General features: G+C 43.9%; 1 protein-coding gene across 1 annotated transcript; it reads left to right on the top strand.

Annotated features, from left to right (window-relative positions):
* Positions 1-4,072: 4,072 nt before the first annotated feature.
* Positions 4,073-20,962, top strand: csrnp1b (cysteine-serine-rich nuclear protein 1b). Its single transcript, XM_035415867.1, has 5 exons — positions 4,073-4,322; positions 13,848-14,056; positions 16,291-16,550; positions 17,003-17,299; positions 17,609-20,962. Exons 2-5 carry the CDS (start codon positions 13,873-13,875, stop codon positions 18,551-18,553), a joined length of 1,686 nt encoding a protein of 561 aa, XP_035271758.1. The 5' UTR covers positions 4,073-4,322; positions 13,848-13,872; the 3' UTR covers positions 18,554-20,962.
* Positions 20,963-24,469: the final 3,507 nt, after the last annotated feature.

The raw sequence follows: 24,469 nt of genomic DNA on the forward strand, positions 1-24,469 counted from the left end.
TTTTTTTTATTTTAAGGGGTAGCTGATGATGTCATATCACTAGACAGGCTCTAGTCTCAGAGTAAAGACATTCTTCTGGGAGGTGATTGGCTGAGTGCCAGTGGGGGAGGGCTGCCTTCCCTTTGGCTTTAGTTTGACCCTACACTGTGCAGTTCTCTTTTCATTTTACTGTCTTCTGAAGTGGAGTCAAAACAGTGCAGGAACACGCTGTACACACCTAAGATTACATCAAGAGATACTGCAGGATTTTTGAGCAGGGCCTGTACTTGCATTATTACAAGCATTCACACAACAATATATATTTGATTAATGTACTTAACTTGCTTTTTAACTAATAGTAACATAGCCACTTCCAAGAAAATATGTTGCCTGTATTTTCCAAAGGTTTATTACCTCATATTATTTTGTTTCACAATGCTGTCATAAAGATTAGTAATGTTGTTGTTGTTACTATCAACAGTTGTAATGCTCTAAGTAGTAACAGTACAACTTGGACTTGCTTTCTTAAAAACAGAATGGCCATGACGATATTTGTCATTCATTACATTTGCAGGTAAACAGTAGCCACTTTTTATTCTTACCACTTGGGCCAACAGTCTGATCTCAGTGTTCCAGTATTTGTCTTATTACTCACCATCATGGCCACGTCACTGTATTTTTTCCACACCGCTTGTGTCTCGGAAGCCAAATCACCGTTCCTGTAAAGAACATTATAAACTATAAACATTATAGCATCAGAACACATTTATGAGCTTCAAGCCACCCACTATTTTCAGTGAAGTCTTATTACTTCGTTGCTGTTACAAAAAAGTATATAGCCTATAATAACAATTCTTCACATTTACTGTTGGGGGAGTGGATTTGAAGCAGATCGTTTAATGATAAATTGGCACATTGGCACAATGCCCACAACACGTGCAGCCATGGGTTCCTCTTACAGATGGAAAACATTTGGGGTTATTATTATGCTTATTGTGAAACGTCTCACAGAGCAAAGTCTTTGGCACACTTAAAGAGAACTCTGTAATGTATTCAGGTCTGATTGAGTGGTTTTGGCAATGTATCACCCCTCCCCCGCAGTGAACTTCTCTCTTTAGAAAAAAGACAAACTATTCTCCCTGAGACTATATGTGCTTTGTTATCCTTTTTTTGTATGTTTTCAACAAAAGTATCTGAAGCTGATAAATTGAAAGAGAGTAAGATGGTGAAAATAACAGAAAACATACCTGTTCTTAGTCACTGGTCTTGAACTTCACAACAATATATGCCTTGTTGATATGTAATGAATGCCATCTTATGGTACTTTCTTTTTTCATTGAAAGCTTATCATTTTCTGGCTAGTGATTACAGAACTTACTGTGACTATAGCTTATTCCAAGATTTGAGCATGTATATTATTTTTAATGTGCCATATGTTACAATTAAATAAAGAAGTGTTTGCCAAGAGCACACTAAATATCTTTTGTGAGAAAATTGTTCTATGATTAAACACACATAACAGCACAAAAACCATATAACATTGAGTACAAACATTCAAAATGTAAACCACAGCCTTGTTTAATGCAGGAATGGTTCTAGACATAGGCGACCATCCATCTGCATAGTCAGCATCTGCTCAGGGGGTACCAAACAGGTCTGCAATTGCTGTCTGCATCACAGAACCCCCCATTGCCACCCCCTGCGTGCAATCTCACCAGGGGCAGCAGAAAGGCTACAGCCATTCTGGAAAACAAAGTATTCAAAATATATTATCTGTATGTCTATATATATGCATGTATACAAGACTGTATGTCAAAGTAATAATATATAACTATGCACTTCTCACATTTTTGAAATATATAACATATCACGTAATAGTTCCAGTTTAAAACCTGAGCATTTTAAAAGATCGTTCATCCTTAAAATGCATGCATACATATAGCACTCCTTTTGTAAATGGAAGTAAATGCCTTTGTAATTACTGAGGTCATGTGATGCAAAGTTCCACGCACCCTGCAGACATGAGTATTTATTGTGTTTAAATGCACTGAGGCGACAAGAGACCCTCTCACACAAAGACAGTCTGCAGTCTCAGACATTATGGCTCTCGTAGGCCATTATGCCATTCCACTCACCAGTAAATATATTTTCACACCACGCTCAAGGCCAGTGCACAGACTACTCAGCTCTTTTGTATGTTATCATTATTATGCTGCATGTTAAGTAACTGAGTAACTAAACTTGCAAAGCACACACTGTAGAAGCAGACAGATTTCGCTCCATGCTTCATGAAGAATGTTGTAAACATATAGTTTGATCTGAATGAAAAACACCATTATGCACTGAGATTAAGCCAGTGGGGTCTACACCATCCAGCTGAACATGCTTCTAAGGCTTTTGGGGGAACTTCCTGTATGGCACCCTGAGGACAACCAAAGTAGTGTGAAAAAGGTCCATTAGCATACTGTATGCACATAGCATCTTGAAGCCGTGCCCTGAAGCTCAGCTGAATGCAACACCTGTGTTGACTTTGGCAGAATGTGCTGCTTACTTTTTTTTTTTTTTTACCAAGTTAAGAAATGAAAGCAAGTGCCTGGATCTTAGAGTTTCTGCCACTCTGTAAATGAAAACTGGAGTTCAGTGCTGTGCAGGTGGTTCCTTCTAATTAAGATCAGAATACCATAAGCAGTACTGGGAATGCATTAAGGGGGTGCTATTTGACTTAAGGCCAGGGTAAACTTGCACATTGAAGCCCACATTGTGTGCGACCAAGTACTTTTTGTCTTCTTTTCATGCTGTCGTATCCCCATCATCAAAGCTCAGCGTGTGTGGTAGGTCTTCCCAAAGCCCCCAAACCCCATAACTTCCAAGGTAATGTGTGCTGTCCTGAGACTTGATCACTGGTGTGACTGCTGCTCTGCAATGAGCTGACAGTGAAGTAATGGGGTCCATTTGGTAATGACAAACACATGATGCTGAATCAGTTTTCGGCATGAGGGACATGTTTCTCTGATCGGGGAAGGCTGGGGGTTGGGACTGGGGAGGCGTCAGAAGTCCGAGTGCTGTTGTTAGGCCACATCAGCTCCTGAAAGTGACCAGTATAGTGGAGGTTAGGCATCCCTCAGGGCTTTGCAGTAAAGAGAGGCAGCTGACTCCTGTCTCTCAGACTACAGACTCCATCAGAGCTCTGCTCTCTGACCCCTCGCACCATTAGTCTGTCAGCAGTGGACGAGAACAGGCAAGGGAGGAAGGATGTCCAACCTGTGGTGGGTGGAGAGCCGGGTGTGCGGGCGACAGCCTGGCTGAACACCATGGCTGCTTTGCCGTTTACAGGAAGGGCAGCTCAGGCTCTTGGTGTAAAATAAGACTGGAGGACAATGGCTGTAAATTACCGTCTGATTAAAACCAACAATTACACATTTTCTCAAATGTTGATTTTCCTCGTTCTTAATTTAGAAATTCTTCCTGCTTACAATTATTCTTCATAATTTCGGTTTACTGTAACATAATATTACTGATGACGCAGTATTATAAAAATGACGATGTCACAGTTCTTTCCAGTAAGTCACATGACTCATCAGTGAAAACTGAGCTGTGTTGGAGATTTTTATAAAACTGATTGTAAAAGAACAGAAACAATACTTCTGACGCAACTCTGTCAGAGCTAAAATTGACAAACGTAAAACAAGTCCGGAAGAAAACAAACAAAAAATTATTAACAATGCAGTGTCTTTTTGTTTCTTCTGCTTTCTCGATAGATGACGGATTTATCACCAAACGTTTCACTTTTTCGTTAAACATGCGTTGGCCACTAGATTAATTTTTACTTTTTATAGTTCAGAACCGTGTAATGGTGTGACAGAAGTTTAACCACTGTGAGCAATACGTCACCGTCTGGTTTTATACGTTTTAGCCATACGTTTTTGAGCGTTTTTTCCGCTGTTGCGTCTCGCTCCCGTTCAGGCTGTGTACACATGTCCCCAGGGCAGGGGTTGGCTAGATAATGAAGGCGATTGGCTGTCAGGATACGAGTGCGCCAGGGCAAGAGTGCTCGGAAGGCAGGAAGCCGTGTGGGCAGTCTCTCTCCCCTCTCCCCGTGTCACCGCTTGCGTCAGACGGCAGGAGGGAGTTTTCCACTGACGAAAAAGGCTGCGCTGCTGAGCAGGCTGGATCAGACAAGGGGAGGCTTCAGCTGGTACGGTACTCATACAATAGCGAGACAAAAAAGCCAGCAGTCTATGCAAGCATAAGCGCAATTCTTTGGATTTCAGTATACTATCACTATATTTCACTGACGGATTTCTTGTCGTTTTACTAATGGTGAACGGATACTTGAACCCCTGGTAAGTAGGCTACTGCATTATGTTGGTTATTTAACACCAGTCTTGTAATTTATGTTTCAAGACCGCCGGACTGGACTCTAGCCAAATAGTTTGAATGTTCTTTGCCGTATGTCACTCGAACAGAAGAGGTAGTTTCGGCAATACATGAAATACATACATATATTTTTCATAAGTAAGTTTGAATTTTCCAGTCTGTTGAAACAGTAAACGCGCTAGTTGGTTTAACTTTAGGAAACGATCGCACGTCTATTGCATTTAGTCTCTTAATGTCTATAATAATGTTTACTTTGGTTAATAGTCTGCTTACATTTTTAAATAACGGGTGTTTATCTGTTGGGATTACTATTTAGGCTATTGTATCATTTTATACTAGTGATAAATGGTTAGGCTATAATGTATGTATAATTAAGCTGTTCGTGATGTTGTGAATGATAGTCATTTTTAATTAGTGATAGCCGTACATGGTGAAAATGCATAGGCTAGGTACATAAAATATTTAGCTTTATTGGTAAACGCAGGTGGTGAATAACATAATTTCTAATTTTGATATTTTTTAATTGTACTGGGATCCGTCGGATTTTTATTTATTTATTTATTTTCCCCAGCACAGTGGGCTATGGTTCACGGCTTGAATATGCGAAATGAGGTAACATTGTGGCGGACACCGTGTTGATTTATGCGATAGCCTACTACATAGACGATGTGTGCACAGTAAATTGATTTCTTGTTCCTCTGTTCTTCTGTCTCTGGTTGTTACACGAGCGACTCCTGAAGGAACTACAGAACAGCTGATTGAGGCCAGCGTTTAGCGGAATGGCGTTGCAATTGTAATTAGCATTAATCACCAGGGTTGAGAAGGTCAGCACTAGAGAGATTGTCCATTGCGAAGTCACGTTGAACACGACGTGATTGAAATCCTGACTATTTATGCAAGGCTTGTAAACCATCCTGCTTATTTATTTCAGTAGTGTTTGTAATCATTAAATATCAGTTTACCAGGTTTCTGCGGTGATTGTTTGTCTTATTCTCTTTTTAAAAAGAAATGAATATGATATGGCTTCGGTCGGGATAATCACTTATTCTTTATCGTGTCTGGTACCGTTTGGTTATGGTGTTTTCGATGTGCTTGCATTGATTTCTCCCCTAATTCATGGCAATTTGCAGAAAATGAAACGTTAATGGTTTATTGTTTTAGCGGGATGATGGAAACTTTGGGGATCTCTGGTGCGATATTCACATGCTGGGATGTCTCGGCTGTAATGAGGGGGCGGGTGTACAATTTGCCTAACCCTCGTGAATGAATTAATAGGTATGATAGATTGACGTGATGTGTTCTGTAGTACAAGTCTCGCCCCGCATGTGTTTATTGTTTAGTGTTGTATTTGTAATGAGTCCTCCAGTTTTATCTCCGGTTTTGAGGAGACTATCACTCCAATCCCTTTAGAATTATATAGGCTACAACACATCATTTGTCGCGGACCAGTAGGCTATTCTTTTTCCCACAGGACAAATAACGAAATATAAGCACCCCTCGGTCTCAGGTTTCTTTCTTTTTATATGTATACTGGGCTTTTAAAACTTTACTGTTGTTATATACCATCTGTTTAAATAGCTAAAACATTCTTTTTGACATTTAATGCAACAGTGGACTTAAAAAAACTCATGATTATTTACTTCAAGCTTTGGCCTATAGTCACGTTTTCAATAGAAGTTAACTATATCTAGTGTACTTTTTCTACACTACAGTATATATTTGAGTTTATAATTGGACTTGTTAAGCTATGTTAACTTAATCACAAATGGTTGTTAACAGGCAAATAAAGATGTGAAGCCAGAGTTGTGACGCTTATCATTGTGGACAGGTATGAACCTGTACTAACACTCCTTCAGGGGAATGGCAGATCATTTTCATGCTGTCATTACACTTCTGTTCAAAAATGAATTCAGGAGAGTTAGGGAAATTAAGTCAAAGGTATAGGCATGATAGGCTCATTTACTGACATTTGATTCACCTGATTTGCCAATTTTCCATTTTCAAAAGCAGTTCCTCGTTATCAAGATGGCATGTTCTTTCCCAAAAGTTGGGAAAAAGAGCTCCACCAGTCACATGATAGACCTACAGCATCTGACAATGCGCAGTATTTAATATACGTGCATGAGATTGGCTGTGAGGAGAGCCAGGCTGAAATGCACACAGGGTCAGTACATGGGTGGGAGGTGGGTGTGTGTGGGGGGTGGGGGGTGGGGGGGTGGGGGGGGGGGGGGGGGCGAGGTTGAGGAGACGGACAAACTGCCGGAGACGATCAGACCGGCTCGCCTGTTTCCTGTTTCACCCCTGGCCTCAACCGCTCGCCACTTTGACGCGGTCCCCTCCCCAAAAAACAAGAGGTGTGAGACTGTGTGGAGTTTCTCAAACAGGCAGTTTTTTTTTTATACGCACGGGAGCTCTCGTCTCAAACCGCAGGAAACGGCTCTCCTTTACTGCTTGCACGCTCATCACTGGAGGCCCCCTATTATGTGAAAGCAGGAGCAACAGCACTGTAAATCAAGTGTCTTCTCTCTGAGTGTCCCTTCATATTTTTTTTTTTCCTCCGAGAAAAAAGCTGCAGCTTTTGTGTGTGCTTAGCGGGAGAGAGGGAGGGAGGGAGGGATTTGGAGGTTCCCTTTCAGGGTTGTGGTAGCAGAGGGGGCCGCCATCTGCATTGGGGTTGTCCGGCACTCATTGCTGGAGCAGGGATGGTGACCTCTTGTGCCCCAGACAGATTTTACCCGAGATGCCTACCCCCTACCCGCCACACAGACACGTGTGAACACACACACACACACTGCCCCACCAAGCTAGAACCCCTCCCCCCCAGAGAGTGTCCCTCTGCCTATATCACACTGGCGGTCTCGCCATTCAAAAATTTTCACGGTAAACTTTTAATAGAGGCCATAAAAAGAGGGACAAATCATGTCTGAGAGGGCCCTATTCCAGTCACTGTTGGAACAGCTGAATTAGCACGCAGTTAACTTGTTTTAAGTGTTCTCAGATTCTCACTGTGTTTAAAGCTGCAATGCTGCTTTTAGAGTTGTTTTCTCTTTGAGGCTACTTTTGAGGCAAGATGAATAATTTTACAGAGTTTCTCCCTGAGTCAGACTCAATGTCAGCATGGATCTTGTGCTATTGGCAAACCTCAGGATGCATTTGTTTGATTTGGTGCCCTTTGCCATGTTCTGCCTTGAATACAGCCAAATGTAAATAATTTGCACATTTGCGACAGCACAAAAAATCACTTCTGTTAATTCCATCAATGACATTAAACTGCTGTGTTGTCGCAAGGACCAGCACAATAGTATTTAATAAAGGTGGTGTGATGGAATAACTGTTAATCAAATGCAACTTTGCAAACAGAGTACGTAACTCACTGTCTTAATCTGTTCTCTGGCCTGCTGTCGTGTAATACCTGTAGGATTGATGTTGTGTGGAGCATTTTAGTTTAGCCTAGAGAGGATGCCTAGTCTTGTAGGAATAGTAAGCATTGTATAGGAGGAGCACATCTGGGTTAAATATTTGCAGTGTTATCCCCAGAACAGTGGGAGTCACACTGTAGGCCTGAGCCGTAATATTATTTATTTGTTTAAACCCCCCACCCCCTTCCCCCCTTCATTTGGAGCGATTGAGTGAAAGGGGCTGAGGCCAAAGAACAGAATGTCTCTTTGGCAAAGTGGACTATGAAGGATTACATTTTTTGTGAAAACAACTTCTGAAAGTGCCGTAGTTCCCACTGGTTTGCCAGCAGGTGGAGTGCTTTGCTCTAATACACCGATTCCTGGAGTTATTGAATGCATACATGACGGTAATACTCCAGTGTAACAGTGGGTGCCTGCTATTTACCAAAATAACGTTTTTTTTCCTCTCGATGCCAGTACTTAAAATACACATTCATAGTCAAAGTAAATGGAGAAACAGCTGCACTAACAGGTCACTTGCCTTCTTAAATAATGCAGTTCGGCTGACCCTGTGCATTATTAAATGACAGGCACATTTTGACAGAATGACAGTGAATTTCTTGGTGCAGCTGCATTAGTGATTTGAGTGAAGTGATTAAGTGGCACTGAGCATGTGACCCAGGAAATCGTATTCTGAATGAAAGCCCATGCAAGTCCTTCGAGCAGTGGGATGGGGGGAATGTTTGCAGAACTTAGGTGCTCCGTGCAAGAGCTTTCAACATCTGCCTTCCCATCATGCCTCGCCACCGCTCGCCAGTGACTGGGGCTAGCTTGCACCCACTGGTTCATCAGCGCGTTCAGTCAGACGAACAGCTGGGTGGACAGAGTCGCCGTGAGCAGCACACTTGCACCCTGCTCTGTTGCCGGCCGGTAGTGCGAGACGAGAGCAGTCTGGACAGCCTGTCGCGTTTTTAGAGGTTTGAGGTTTCTTCTCTGCAAGCGGGAAGTCCCAGGTGGGGTGTCTTGCAGCCCTTAGGCCGAAGGTGAGAGATTTATGGCCACGGGCATAGCCCATGTGCTAGCCCACCTGTTTGCCCTGAAGGGATTAGGATTACAGTGTTGCTCCATGAACCACACATTGCTAGAAGGGTTTAAGCCACTTGCAGTTTTACAGTTTACTTTACATTTAAGCTATCGAGAGAAAGATGAACAGGGAATAGCCCTAACCAGACTTAATACCATGTCTTCTCCAGTGTTCACCTACTACTTGAGAAGTAGTCTATGTGGGATTTTAATATTGGGTATCTTTTACTGATAACCCCACATGCTCATTTGTTTTGGGACATTTATTTAGTAAAAAAAAAAAATATATAACTTTACCATTTTTTTCCCATGTGCATTTCAGACATGGTTATGAAGAGTGTTTGCAGCGTCTATGATCTGAAAGCGTCTATGATCTGATTCCACTTGAATCAGACCGACGGGTACTCAGAATGTTGGTAATGTCTGCCGCGCGCGCCAGTGGCGTCTCCCTGCTGGCTAGCACCAGAGCGCCGGTTATGTCCGGCTGCGGTGGCGCGGTGGCTCCGGGTTCCGCCTGCCTCCGCGTTTCCACCGCATCAAGGTCTATTTCCCAAACTCTGTCACAGCTGATTTGAGAATGCTCCATCAGAGCCCATCCCCATTCGCCCGGCTGGGCTGCTGATGGAATGCCGGCGATGCATAATTCATCGCGTGAAGGGGAAGCGCGAGCACGCCGCGTTCCGAGCCATTCCGTCGCGTTCCCCCCGCCGAAGGGCCACGCGCGACGGCCCCCTTATTTCTCTGAGGGCCGGGAGTCACGCTTCTCTTCCTTCTTTTCTCCACCTGTTTAAGGATTCCCTCCAGGAGGCATTGAATAGCTCGGTCTCCGTGCTCTCCCGCAGCCTGTTCAGTTGACAAGCAGAGGAGAGGACTACACAAAGAGCACCCCTCACCCACCCAGCCAACCCAGATTAGCTGCTCGGCACTGTTTCTGCCCATTGAGCAGCATTAACAAATCAATATGTCAGGTAGTCCCCTGTCAAAAGACAATGACCTACTTCTGTCACCTTAGTCGTCCCTTTGTCCCCCACCCCCACATTGCGGCTCTTAATTAAAACATTTTGCTTTCCTTGCTCTTCCTACCTCAGGGGGCTTCGCAAAGCATTGTTTCATTTTATTTCATTTTTTTGCCTAAATCATATCAGAGGCATTATACTAGAATAGGTCAATCCCATATGCTTTTCCTCATTATGCTAGAAATGGGAGCATCATCAGTAAACATACTTGAGGTCACAGTTCCAGAGCACAGGCATGGGGATCTCAGTACTGTAGTTGAATGGGGAAAAAGGTGTTCTTAAAAATGATGCACGTCAAACACAAGAGCTATCTTTTTCTGAAATTAATAATTGGCAGATTGTCAAGTTGAGAAGACTGGTGGATGACTGCATAAAGCTGGCATATGGGCAGCAGACTGTGTTCCAGTAAATGCTTTGAAATCTTCTAATAATCAGGAGGCTTTCAGCTTATTTTTTCCAAAAACTGCTAGTACAGTTGCAAATATTTGTCAGGGACAAATAACACTTATTGGTACAAAATGATCAAGACGAGATGAATCATCTCTCAGCAAAGACCAGTTTTGTTCTTAGCTTCTACTACAGCCTGAAAGTCCCCATGTACATAGCCCCTTGTGTTATGACTCACACGTCCCACGAAAGAACGTTAAGCTTGTGGAGATGCTTTTGGTGGTGCCGGCGGGAGGCGCCCGGTACTTGGCATCTGGCGCTGGCAGCCAAAGGGTGGCGGCACGCTTTGTTCGCCCCTCGCCAGATGACGTCCCGAAGTGCCCCGTGCTGTACCAACGGTCCGCAGTGTGTACTGTAAACTCAGATTGGAACACTCGTCCTTTGTGTTTATTCTGCGAGAGAGCCCAAGTGCGCCTCCTTCATTTGTCCACGGAGCCCTTTCCCTCTGACTAATAAGATGACTAATTCAAATTTTCTGTCTGCATTTTGAGGAGGCTGGTTCTTCCAGTTCAACAGCCTGCACACGGTCATGTTTTGTTACATAATGATTTAACATAGGAATAATCCTCTTTTTTGGCTAGACTAGCCGCCTTCTTTTTTTTTTTTTTTAAAGCTTATGTGGAATTGCGAAGGTTTGCGGTTAGGTTGCTTGCGCAAGTGGAAGGGCCGGCTGTTGCTTACGAGATATTTGACGCGTTAGCCATTGTGCGTCAGTGCGCCAATGCGCTTTTGTTGTACATAGGTGTGTGGAAACATTCTGTTACTTTTTTGTTGTGGGGGGAAAAAAACCCAGCCCGCGTTGGAGCCACTGACCCGAGGAGGCCCCGTGGGACCGCGGTTGCGGGGAATAGGGCTCCCTGCCGCACGGGCTGGGATCCCCCTGAGGCTCGAGTCAGAGGGGCAGCGATGACAGCCTCCCTCCGCCGCTCCTCAGTTCCCAGAAGTCCTGCGTGTATGAGCCACGCCACAGTGCTCATTTACAGTGCCTCCAGCCCCGGGTCGCATTCCCAGAATGAATGTTTACGGAACAGTTATGCGCTGGAAAATGTTTTTTGGCACTGTCCTCTGTAATTTTAGGAAAGGTTGTTTTAAGTTTTCTAGTTTACCTGTGCAACATTTAAAAAATATATTCTCAAGCTATGTAAATATGGCAGCTATGTACTACATATAAATAGCTACATTAAATTTACATTAGCTTGTACCACAGACCAAAATCAAGACCAAGAAATTGAATTTCTGTCACAAGAATTAGAACAAAATACAGCAAAATGGCTCACTAGTTGGCTTTTTTTTCCAACAAGAACTTGATAACTTAGTAAAGATGACATGAAACTATAAGTAAAGTTACATAACCAGACTCCACACAGTTGTTTGTGGAATGAGGTGCTTTTCAGCTTTCACTGGCCATTTGAGTACTACTGAAAGCTCTATGAGCCATGTGAGTGATCTTCGATGATGGCAATTCTGCTATCTTGATAGAAAATGAAATTTGACTGTAATAAAGGATTCTCCGTGCATAAAGACAGCCACTGTTTGCAGCACGGTCGGGCGTTTCAGAAAAGGCGCAGCTGCATCTCAGTCGTAACCAGAGACACAAATACATCTGACCCCGACCGGCTGAGGTGTCACCCAGAGGTCACGGCGGGGGTGGGGGCAGGGGCGGGGGGCTGCGCAGGGACGGGACCGTGCGCCTCTCCTCGCGGTGCGAGAGGGCTGGGTTTGCAACTGATAGCCTTTGCTGCCTGACAATGGCCTGCGGGGTGATCTATGTTTGTTTGACGCTCCCTTTAGAGGCTCTGCGGAGGCCTTTCCTCACGTCGCTGCTAATAAAGTGGGCGGACATGAGGGGGAGGGAGGGTTAGTCGGCTAATTAAGGAGATTCACAGGCATGTTCCAAGCGGCTGAACAACGTAGCATATCACACTTAACATAAAGCAATTGCGGTTACCGGTACTATCGTATACCGTAATACTATCGTAATATAAAATACAGTGCTGTAAATGTAAACATTTTCAGTAATTGGTGCTAAAAGGTTTGAGTGTGTGTGTGTGTGTGTGTGTGTGTGTTCTTTATGCATGAAGGCATTTGTTTCTGTGAATCAGCGCCTCTCTCTCTGTGCTCGCTGTGTCACTGTGAATGGTCCTTGCGGTGTTGAAATACTGACCAGCTCTCAGGCTGAATTAGCCGACGGAGCAGACCAGGCGGAAAAGGCAACGGACGAGCCGTGCTCGGACGCCCTCACACGCGGCGTCTCGCATGCGCCGGCCTCCCCGCGCTCGCTTCCCAGGCGCCGGCTCAGAGCAGGGCAGAGTCAGGCCCCCGCGTTCAGCCCGCCCGCAGCGGAAGTCCGCTGGGAAAAGCCCGCAGATCAGCGTCTCTTCCTGGACGCCAGCTCAGAAAAGCTTTGAGCAGTCGAGCAACGGATTATTAGCGAGGGAAAGGGCCTCCGCTTCGGTCAGGAGACTTTAGCTGAAGGAGGCGTGGAATCGAGGAGGTGGGGGGGGGGGGGGGGGGGCGCGTATGTCCTTTCAAAGGATTGATTGTTTTTACTCTGAAACAGCATCGTTTCCCCTGACATAGGGGTCAGAAGAAAGTATACTCAAGGGTTGCAAAACGCACAAGGCGTATTTACTTAGCAGAGCTGCTCCTGGCCGATTCTGACCAGAAGACTGCTCAGTTTTACCAAGTAGGACCAAAGACACTGTAACAACAGACCTGTCTTTTAGTTGTTTTTTTTTACAGTCAGTCTACAAACAACATATAGCAATTGAGGCTATTGACACTATGACCTTTTTAGTTTTGCACACCTGCATCCCTGATGGAATCTCATCTGTGTTTAAAATGTCAGGAATTTCTGACTTGGAGATGTAAACTGTAAGCTGCTAAATTTTGACACTGTGTTCCCTGGAAATACATTGCTTGGATACATGCTTAAGTTAAATGCAAGTCATGTTGCTGGTGGATTGTTACATATTTCAAACCTGTGTATAGGCCCTATTTGTGGTAAATAAAGATCTGTTGGCCATGCAAAGTTATTTTATGATATTCTGCATAGTTACATAATGCTGCATATAATTGCATAATGCTGCAATAATTACAGCATAATTTATAAGACTTACTGCCTATGAAATGTATCCTATATCCTCATTTTTCACCTTTGCTATTTGCTATCTGGGTGACTTGTACTCACACACCCAAGCAACCAAAACCTCTTCACAGGCTGTTTCCACCAGATGAATTCATACCAAATTGGCCTTAATCATTTAATTTAGGTTTTCTCTCGTGGGATTGGCCAATGATTTCTCCCCACACACAATTAACTGTATACAGCATGTTCATTTGTTTGGGTTTGCGGTCATTGGCTGTTGACAGTGACTATGAAGTAATTTTACTGGCAAATTAAGACTCGACTGGTTTAATTCCAAACATCTAAATCTTGTATGTATTAAAACATTTTACATAGTACTGTCAGAAGTGTGTTGCCAGTTGAAATTATCATAATTTATGTGCTGCTAATGGCCTTATCTCTACCGTTTGACCTCAACAGATTGTCCAGCTATCACAATATCGCCATGAGCGGCATTCTCAAGAGAAAATTTGAGGAGGTCGACGAAGACCCCTGCTGCTCCTCGTCCTCGCCCTCCTCTCTCTCCTCCTCGGCCTACTCCGAGTGGGACTCGGATGGAGAGAGCTGCTCCTCGGAAGCCCTGGATTCCAGGCCCAGCAGCCCCAGCTCTTCCGCAATGCAATTTCCCTGTGAGTAAGCTCAACTTCCGCACACGCCCTCCTACGTCTGCCCGCTTTTCAAACATTGTGGAATGTCCCAATCATTAGCGTCATTTCCCTCGAGCAGCCCAACCCCCTCCTGTCAGTTGGTCTTATCTTCATGTAGCATTGCTGCAAGCCGCGTCTGATAAGAAACAAACAAATCGTCAGTGGGAAGATATTTTTCACAATAAAAGCGCAGACATTGCCTATAGAACGGTTGCTAGAAAGGAATAGCTGATGGTGTGAATGAAACGCACTGGGGATTGATTGATGTCGAAGTCTGGCGTCGGCACACAAAAGCTGCGATTGCTCTGGCTGTTTCCACCGGCTCTCTTGGTGGAAACGCCTGCGCTCGCCCGGGAAGAGAGGAAACGGAGGGAGTGGAGAGTTAGGCAGGACACGGCGGAACTGCCGGGGTTAAGGGGCGAGGGCAAACAGTCGCGCCGTTCCCAGGACGGCGAGGCGGGGAGCCAGCGGGAGCAGCCTGGCAGAGCTCCAGCCGGGGGAACACACTGAGCCTTGTCCGACAGCCTGGCATACAGCCGGGCACGCACCCAGCACAGGTGCCCGGAGTCAGGGAAGCACGGAGAGAGGGAGGGATCGATCAGGAGAGGCAGACGAGGGAACGGCAGAAGATGGGGACTGTGGGGGATTGAAGAGGACCCCTGGCAGGAGGAAAACTGCTATCGTGCCGTCGGTTCACAGCGGCTAACGTGCTATCGGGGCGCAGCAACAGGCCATTTCGGGGACGGTGTGCGCTGTTATCATACAGGGGCAGATGCCAGGCGGTCGTCAAGGTGATCTTTTGTTTATATAGGCAGATGTTTAGGACACATTTATTTATTTTTTTAAAGCAAGGGAGGTAAATGGCCCTCACGAACCACATGCAGTCATTTGAGAATGCACTGCGGGCTGCAGTTCAGTTTTAATCGCTAGTCATAGAACTAGACAGAGAACAGCTGTGCATAATTTTTTCATACATTTAGTTCTCTTAAGATAAGCATCGGTGAGCTGGCAGCGACACATGGGGGAAAGGGGGGAGGGGGGAGGGGGGAGCCTGCTCCTTAAAATCTGCGCAGGTTCAGAGTTACAAAGCTATTTAGAGCTTTCCTGTGAGCAGGAAGGGCAATCTATTACAAATGTTTGAACTTCTTTTAGGCCACATATGGTTTTCTTGTGCGGTTTCGCCTGGTGTCGGTGATAAAAGGCACTGGCCTAAACAGCTTGTCCCAGCTGTCCTAAAAAGAGGTAGTTTCACCTATGAACACTGAGCGATGGTCCAGGCTGACCAACTGTGGTGTTTGCTCACGATGAGATATGAATGAACCCGCGCTGACCTGGAAGCTTTAGCCAAATCGTGAGAGCTGTGCGCTGCCCTCGCTACCAGATGGCTCCGGCCTCTCAAACATTTACCCCTCGGTTTGTGATTCTGGTCTGTCTGGAGTCTCTCAAAGCTGCCAAAAGAGCACTCCTTGGTTGTTTTAGTGAACAATGAAGTGCAATGGGACACTGTGTAAATTCACATGTTCGCTCTTTCTGACCGCCTCAAAAGAAAGAAAGCAGGGCTCGTTTGGGCTGCTAATTAGTGGCATGGAACTGTACGGATGTGTGCCTGTGCGCAAGGGTGACATCTGACATGGCGTCCTCCCAAGTCTCATTTACTGCCAGCAGTGTGTGTGTGTGTGTGTGTGTGTGTTTTTGTGACAGTCTGAGAGACAAACAGCTTGGTTTTAGAAGAAGAGCATAACACCAGAAATTAGTTTCTTTCACTTTATTGTTCATTGTAAAATTTTGAAGAGACAATTGCACTCAAAGTACAGCTGCTGATTATAAATAGCTGCAAGATATAGCGCCACGCTCAACTTTACACAGCCACTGCTGTTGTATATCTGTCTTGTTCAATGATTTGGTTGCACATAGCTGCCAAGAAACTGCTGAATTAGTTGTTAGAAAAAGCCTTAAAACAAGAAGGTATTGTTGACATATAACTGTGTGCCCTGCCCTCTAGTGGCTGTGCTTGGGACTGTAACAGCAGCAACATTCCCTGAATCTTTGTAGTATTGCGGAGTGGCTCAGCTCCACTGAAAACCTCCCATTAGCTCTGGACTGTGGCCTAGTCAAACATTCCACAATTGAAAAGTCATAGTGCAACGCTCTCTCTCCTCTTATCCTTATTTGCGTTAAAGATAGTGATGTATGTCTTTCTCCCTGTGTCTCCGCAGTCACATCCATCCTGAAGAAAGCCAAGCGGGCGAGGAGGGGCAACGTGCAGTTTGACCAGGTGACGGTTTTCTACTTCCCGCGGTGCCAGGGCTTCACCAGCGTGCCCAGCCGCGGCGGTTGCACGCTGGGCATGGTGCGCCAGCACAGCGCCCGCCGCCAGTACACCCTGGCCGAGTTCGCGGACAAGCAGCGCAGGCTCCGCCGAGAGAAGCTGAAGCAGCGGCTGAAGGAAGAGAAGCTGGAGGCCCTGAAGCTGAAGGTGAGCAGCAGGCGGTTAGAGCCAGTCAAGCGCCCATCCCCTGTCGGCGCTTAAATCCGCCGGAACTGTAAGTGGCCGGTGGTCGCTTCAGTCAGCGTTAAAATCTCCCAGTGCTGGGAGAGAAGAGTGGTGGCGTAGCTCTAGAAGCACGAGGCCCTGTCACATGCATCAGAGTTGAAACCCGAGAGCCGGTTTCAGCCTTGCTCTGGCTTTCAGGAAGAAATAAACAAGCTTCCTGGTTAATTATGCAAGACAGCTGACAATTCCCACCCCTCACCCCCCCCTCCACTTGCATGCTTCCTTCCCCATCACTACTCCCATGATACCTTGGCAGGAGAGAGGAAATTCATGCTTACAATGGACTCCTCAAGGTGACAGAGACTCTCGGATCCTTCTGGAATGTCAGTCGCCGCTTCCCCTGCCCTAAATGTCGTACGGTTCTCTCCCCGCAGCTGACCAAGAACGGCACCCAGGAGTCCGAGGAGGCCGAGCGGCTGACCACGGACGACATACCGGAGGACGAGATCGACATCAGCGGCGTGGACCTGGAGGACGGCTTCACCCTCCACCCGTACCCGTCCAAGATGCGGCACACCCTGCTCAAGAGCGCTGGCGTCAAGAAGGTGGACAAGGAGGAGAAGCGGCAGCTCCACGACCTCCGCCTCTCGCGGGAGGACTGCGGCTGCAGCTGCCAGGGCTTCTGTGAGCCCGAGACCTGCGCCTGCAGCCTGGCCGGCATCAAGTGCCAGGTACGTGACCGGTGCCGAGGAACAGCCAAATAACAACCTACACCAGTCTCCAAAGTCTTACCATTGTGACATATCGTTGTGGTTAACCATAGTGACTATAATCGGAGGTCACTTTATGCAGTAAGGTGATATTGCGAGAAAAGAGGAATGAATGAAGAATGAATAGTGAGAATCAGTTGCACAATGATATTGTCACAAGATTCCATTATAGTTTCATTTGATGTGCTGGACAGGGTAGTGTGCCAGCATAAGGTCTGGCTCTAAGCTTGTTGTACTCATGTTGACGTCCCGCTTTCCTGTCCTCCGCAGATGGACCACTCCTCTTTCCCATGTGGCTGCACTAAAGACGGATGTGGGAACACGGAGGGCCGCATCGAGTTCAACTCCAGCCGGGTGCAGACACACTACATCCACACCATCATGAAGCTGGAGCTGGAGAAGCGGCTGGAGGAGAGCTCGGACATCAGCGGGCGGGCACAGGAGGTGGCCCTGCCCGAGGGCGCCCCCGACATCCCCGCCTGCCCCTCCTTCCACTTCAGCTCAAATCTGGCAGTGGCGGGCGAGAACAGCTGCAGCAGCGACATGACCGACTCGTCCAGCTCCTCGTGCCAGACCGAGGACTCAGAGTCCGGAGGCAGCCCCCGGCCCTGCCATCCCCAGCTGGACGTGGACGACGACGGGCTGGCCCGCATCCTCAGCTTCAGTGACTCTGACAACGAGGACTGCTCTGGCGGAAGCGGGGGCGACCGGCTCGGCCAGCGGCCCCTGGCCGGCACGGCGGGCTTCTTCAATGACAACGACAGCGCCACTGGGCCCGGCTCGGCGGTTGAGCAAACGGACAACCGAAGTCTGTCGATCTCCGAGTTCCTGGACGAAAACGCAAACCAGGCCTGTGCGCTCTTCCAGAGCGGCCCGGTCCCCCACACCCCTTCCCCTTCCATCGATCACTCGTCCAGCTACATGGACCTCAGCCTGTCCTCAGAATCTGACTTGGAGTTCCTGGACGGCTTCCCCGATTACAGCCCCAGTCCGCTGTACCACTCGCTGAGGGATTATGAGAACCTGGACAACTATTTTCATTTCCAGTTGCCTAGCTATCCCAGCCTCCCCCAGACAAGTGACTCAGGCACCTGCTTCCTGGAATCCCTGATTGGCTTGTCAGAATCTGTCCCAGAACCTCCTGCTACTTTTACAGACAATCAGCTCTTGGAAGAAGCCATTAAGTCATCAGTAATGGAATCTGTAAAGGTTTAATGGGGGGAAAAAGCAAAATAGACATTATAATATATTGGCTGAGGACTGTACATGTATACTTTTTACAAATGTATGTGTTAATTTAAGGAAGCTGTGATCTCCCCTCCTCTTCTTGTTCAAATATTTCTCTTTGCCTTTCAAATGTTAGTAAAGGAGTCCATCATCAGAGCTATATAACCTGGCAGCTAACATGTTGTGTACAGAAACGTGAAAAGGTCATTCAAACCTTTAAGCTATCAGTGACCTTTGGCTGATATCCTATCCTGAGAAGCTTTGTACCGCACTCGGTACTCCTCCAGTGCCCCACAAAGAGTCACCACTTTATTTACACGTAGAGATTTGTTTTGGGGGCATTTTGAATTCTCATTGATTGTGCACCTCAGGGACTCTTTAAAGCTCTTTGAAGCAATGAATTGTGACTGTCGCTGTGATGGGATCCGGGTCTGTTTCATGTGTGAACTTCCCTCCCACCGCCCCAAATCACAGCATCCGTCAGTCTGGTTTCAGCTGATGGGTTTACCCCCCTACATTTCATCCTAAAACTGGAAATGTATTTTCCCACAATGATTTGGTATGGTACACAAAGCCCCCCTTGTCCATAAGTTGCAGATCAGCACTTTACCTGTGAGAATATTGAGAACTGGTCCAAGTTCTGGCAGAAATGTTTTTTCCTTTCTGCCTTTGAAGTTGTCCTTGGGCAGTACTATTTATGGTGTTGGGTCAACAGTGCAAAGGGTTTACATAATACACTATACTGAGCATTTTATTTATTATGAACTACCATATATATTACAGCTGAAGCTCGTATTAAGATAAAAATACCTAATATAACTGTAATACCTCAAAAGTATTACATAATGTTTTAATTTATTTGTATGTATATTTATTTTGCCAATCACCAGACAAAACAGATTCAAGTAGCACTGCAGTTGGATATTATGACCCAAAAGTGCAACACCTCTTTCCCAAGACTAAACACAATGATCATGTTTACCATTTTCGGAAAAAATACCCAAGTGTTTGGGTTTCTGTGGGGGAACAACTTGGAATTGAAATGTCCATTGAAAGATATTTAAGAGCCTATTTTGTTGCAATTTAAAAATAATCATTTCAATTAAATTATTTTTCATTTATGTCATTTAAGTTATTGAATTTGCTGATAATTTGTCATCTGCTAAAAGGTGACTTAATGTGCCTGTTGTGCAGAGGAACCATGTTTGTTAGTTCAGTGTAAACAAAGGGCCTTATTTAGCTGTTGGACTGAGAACTGTGTAGCCTTCCTTTTCACTAAATCAAAAATTTTGGGTCTGTCACATTTAATAGTTAAATATTATAGGCAATTCTCTAATGTTTTGTAACTAAATTGTATAAATTAAATCAAAATTCTAATCTGTATTACTGACAAAAAATATTTTACTAGTAAAAATATATAAATCTTTTTGCAGATTTTGAAACCTTTGTAATATATGAATTATATATATATATATATATATATAAATGAAGCTATTGCTGTCTGGCAAAAAGCATTTCAAGTTTTATAGTCAAATGAGATGCAGATATTGGAATTCCTATTTTAGTCTAAGTAATTCCACCAAAAATATAAAGTATGATTAAGCTGTATTTAGTATCTTTCGGTGAACATAGCTGAGTTCATATGAACAAGGTATGTACATTTTTGGTTTTGCAGTTTTGTGAAAATACAAATTTTATGCAACTTTTTTACAGCTTTTCTTGTGCCAATCTTTGATTAATAGAACTGCAAAAAGAATATCTGCTATAAATGGCAATAATGCATTAAGCCTACAATGACAACAAGCTGAGATGGGGCACTACATATGAAACTACTGTACATATCTGACCTATGCTAAAGCTATCTTTAAATCTAATTTGTATCTTATAGGAATTGCGCATATATACGGACCCTAAACTTCAATTTTTAGTTGAAACATTCCAAGGCTTCCCTGTATACAGTTTACTTTGAAAAGTGCAAAACGAAACATTGGAAATATACTTGCTTTTGCCTTCATATGGTTTCCGTATAATTTATTTCATTTATTTTCAGTGCCAACAAGAAGGCACTTTTTGTAAATACTTTCTTCCCTTGTATAAATGTATTGCTGGTTATGAAGAAATGAAAAATATGGATATTTATTAATGTAACAATTATTCTATGTATTGAACTCTGAGGCTTTGCTTAATACTTTTATTACTTCTGCCTTTTATGTTGTACATATGTGTTTTTCTGTTTGTTATTTTCTGCTTAAATGGTACTGCCGAGTTACATGCTGCTTTTTTACTTTTACATTTGCATTGTAAACAGACTGTTTATAAAAGCCGTTTTCATTTCATCAAAGCAATTTGACAATGTTTCTATCGCTACAAATAAATGTTCAGCCTTTTCATAAATGACTGAATTTGGATGGATTTTTTTAATGGTTCTGAATGGTTCTTTCAAAGCAGTCAAAGCAGTTGAATATCTATTTATTTCCATACATACTGTGCAAGTTTTTTTTGTATTACATTTTATGAAAGGACATCAATGCATATGTGAAGGCAATTGTTTATTGACCCAAACAATCATCTCATGGTTCATCATGGCATGTTCTCTATAAACAGAAAAACAAACGGCAAAAACTAAATTAATTTAGGTTTAAGCCTGGTTGCAATTTTCCTAAATGAGGGCATCAGCAACATTTGATAAATATGGTTGGTGCCTCAGCTTTGGACTGGTGCCTTTGCTTTGCCACTTCAAAAATAAGATGGAAACAAACAAAATAACTGACTAAACTGACATACTTCTGAGAATGCTGTCCTCCTGATAATGGGCGTAGAATTGCTTTCAAATGTAATTCTGGTGTTCAGGTGTGGAAAAAGATAAGCGTATTGCAATCAGATGATGGCCCTCCAACAAATAAGCGCACTTCATGTCAAGAGAGAATTGCTGAAGGATTCTTTTGAGTAATTCACAATGCCAGAACACATATCTGAACTACACTCATGCACAGAATTTTTAAAAAAGATGTAAAGCAAGCATGTCCTCCACGTATTCCACTGCTGTCCCCTAGACAAGCATCCCTGCTGAGAACCATAAAGAATGACACTGTGCATGTCATATCATACCAACCATTCCATTTACATTTATATGAACAATATGACAGTTTTAGCTGGACATAAATCCAGCGTGTGGCTGCTTTTCTAGCCTGAAAGCACCTGGTTGTCTGACAGAAAATGTGACCAAGGACAAGACATGGGAAGTGTCCCTTGTAGAAGCCTGGTAGACTACAAAAGAAGGGAGAGAAGCCAATGGATTTACCTCCTTTCTCTCACTCTCTGTGCCACACACACACACGTGTGTGTGTGTGTGTATATATATATATATATATATATATGGGCCTCAAAAACCAAATCCACATTTGGAGTAGCTTTCCAGTCTGGTGTGGTGTGATAATTCCTTGGAGTCTTATATGTATTTTGCATATAAATTAGGTTGGCAGATGTTTGTGTGGCATCTTAAGCGCTGAGCGCAAAGCCGCTGAGGAATGGTACAAAAGACGAAATCTTCCTTCCTGTCCGTCGCCGGCTGCAGATAAACACCACGTGAAAATGTCACAGGCAGGTGCCGCACAGAGTCCGGCGTAATCTGTATAATTCCTGAGCATTCTGTGCCAGCAAGGTCACTGATTAGGAATAAGGATGATAATAATAGCTCCGTAGGCAGCATATTCTCCCAGGAAATCATCAGAAATTGAGCAGCTTCCGGAAGATCAAGGGACCTATTAGTTACTGATGCTGAAAATATTCCCATAATCCTGTAAGTGATGAATGCAATCGACCTGAGACCATTCAGGCCCATGGAGAAAGTTGTTACATTGTTCTAGTGTCTTGCCCAGTCATTGATCTTATTTCCACACTTGTAAATAGCATGAGCATTTCATCAATTGTTATCCCACGTGTAAAATTTGTAACTGGTCTTACCTCCAATTATCCATATACCTATTATTGTTTCTGTGCTGTATTGCACCCTGCAGAATTTGCTTCTGATGAAAATTGTGGAACAGAGCGTATTACTGATAAAGCAGTTGAGACATTTATTGTCCCTGTGGGCTAGGGTCACTGGGACTTCAATAATCTTTCTCCGGCAAATTGTGTGTGACAGAAGCTTAACAATCTCAACAATTTATGCCTTTACATTAAAATACTTTGCCATATAATCTACATGAAATACAGTCGCCTATCACATTTCTGCTTTCTGGAGTCTATTGATGGTGCTGACATGCAGAAATGGTCTGCATCCTTCTTGGAGGCTTAGGTCAGGCCCATGAGCTGCAAACTATCAGCCCCTGAGAAATGCAAACACTTACTGCAGCTACATAATAACCGCTCTAAGCAGCTTAGCTGTGGGGCTCCGTGGTCGCAGTAAGCAGGTAGCACAGTAATCACCTGGATAAGAATCCTGGAGTGCTTGCACTATGTTTTATAATATGGTCCACAGTAGATATGGACATTCTGAGTACATAGGGAAAAATATTAATTGAAACAAAAAATAATAATAAATAAATAAACTGATGTATAAGCTTAATGGAATGAGTACACATTTTGGGCCAGGCCAGATATTAAACCTGATTTATCCTATTATAACAGAGTGTAATTATGTGCCCTTTCTGTATATATATCTGCCAAATATTAACTCCCTTATATAACAAAGTCTTACTCGAGGATTGCTGCCAGTGTCAAACAACATCATGTTATCCCTAACAGAGACATCCCTAAGCAGGGAACAATGTCCATTGCAGTGAAAAGTGCAAGATACAGTCATTTTCTCTTTTTTTTTTTTTTTTAGCTAAGAATGCATTTATTGACAACAAGCTGCCCATTATACAGGTAAGTTGATTCATTATTCCTGATTTTCCTGTACATAGTGACTACACAGAAGTATATTATGAAGTGAACATTACAGCAGTGAAATATATGTGCTCTTTGTGAAGTGATTTTCTCTGGAATATGTTTAGCAAATAAAAACGTGCAGGTTTGTATCCACAAGGTGGCACTGATGAACACTTCATGCAGTGTAGCCTGCTATGCTTCAGTAAGGGCTGCAACTATACAGTAGTATTAATTGACGATTAGTGAGTCATTCCCCTGGATAAAGACTGAGCAGATATTCGACTCCTTCAAAATATTGCACGCCCTGACAGCAAGCACTGGTCAAGTTCCTTTCTCATAGTTTACAGACTAGCTAACATTACTGAAGAAATAGTTGAGTTGTGAGATATTGAGATTATTCTGTGGCAAGACAATGTGAAGAATTCCTTATAGAAGCAAGAAAACAACATTAGAAATCATAGGTTTTGGTGGAGAACTTGTAAGCCAGACAATATTTATGAAGACCTACTCCAGTGGTCCTTTTCTAACAAAAAGTGAAAAATTTAGCCATGGCCTGTAAGTATAGTTACCATGACAATAAAAGTTAGATAAATTCCCATAAGACTCGCTGGGTGGCCTTTACAAGGACACCAATGTTGCCTTATTTACTCTGTAGTGATCAGTTCTCTTACCAGATTGTGATTTAGTGAGACAATATTGAGGTGGAGAGGACACATTTCACACTCATTATAATTATTAATACATCATCATTTCTGATGAGGGTCTGTATGCACATAAAAATTATTAGCTTAAGCAAATTACTTTCTGGATGTGGCTTTGAAGTACTGAAAATTGTTTTGATTTTGAGCAGCAAAATGGAGAAATGCCATCCATGGAGAAATGTCTCCCTCTTCTGCATATAGAAAGAAGTGGCATACATTTTAAAAAAGAATTTTCTTGCTTTTATAATCAGTTTTACTTGCCCTGATTACTTGTCTAAATGAGCACTGTCTAATCAAATAAAATGATATGTAACTCAAAGAAATTGCTAAT

The sequence above is a fragment of the Anguilla anguilla genome, chromosome 4 (genome assembly GCF_013347855.1).
Source record: "Anguilla anguilla isolate fAngAng1 chromosome 4, fAngAng1.pri, whole genome shotgun sequence".
Lineage (NCBI taxonomy): Eukaryota > Metazoa > Chordata > Actinopteri > Anguilliformes > Anguillidae > Anguilla > Anguilla anguilla.

Coding starts and splice junctions, on each gene's coding strand:
- csrnp1b (XM_035415867.1), top strand. CDS start 13,873: ATGAGCGGCATTCTCAAGAGAAAATTTGAGGAGGTCGACGAAGACCCC. Junction 16,551..17,002: donor TGGAGGCCCTGAAGCTGAAG/GTGAGCAGCAGG, acceptor CTCTCCCCGCAG/CTGACCAAGAACGGCACCCA. Junction 17,300..17,608: donor TGGCCGGCATCAAGTGCCAG/GTACGTGACCGG, acceptor TGTCCTCCGCAG/ATGGACCACTCCTCTTTCCC.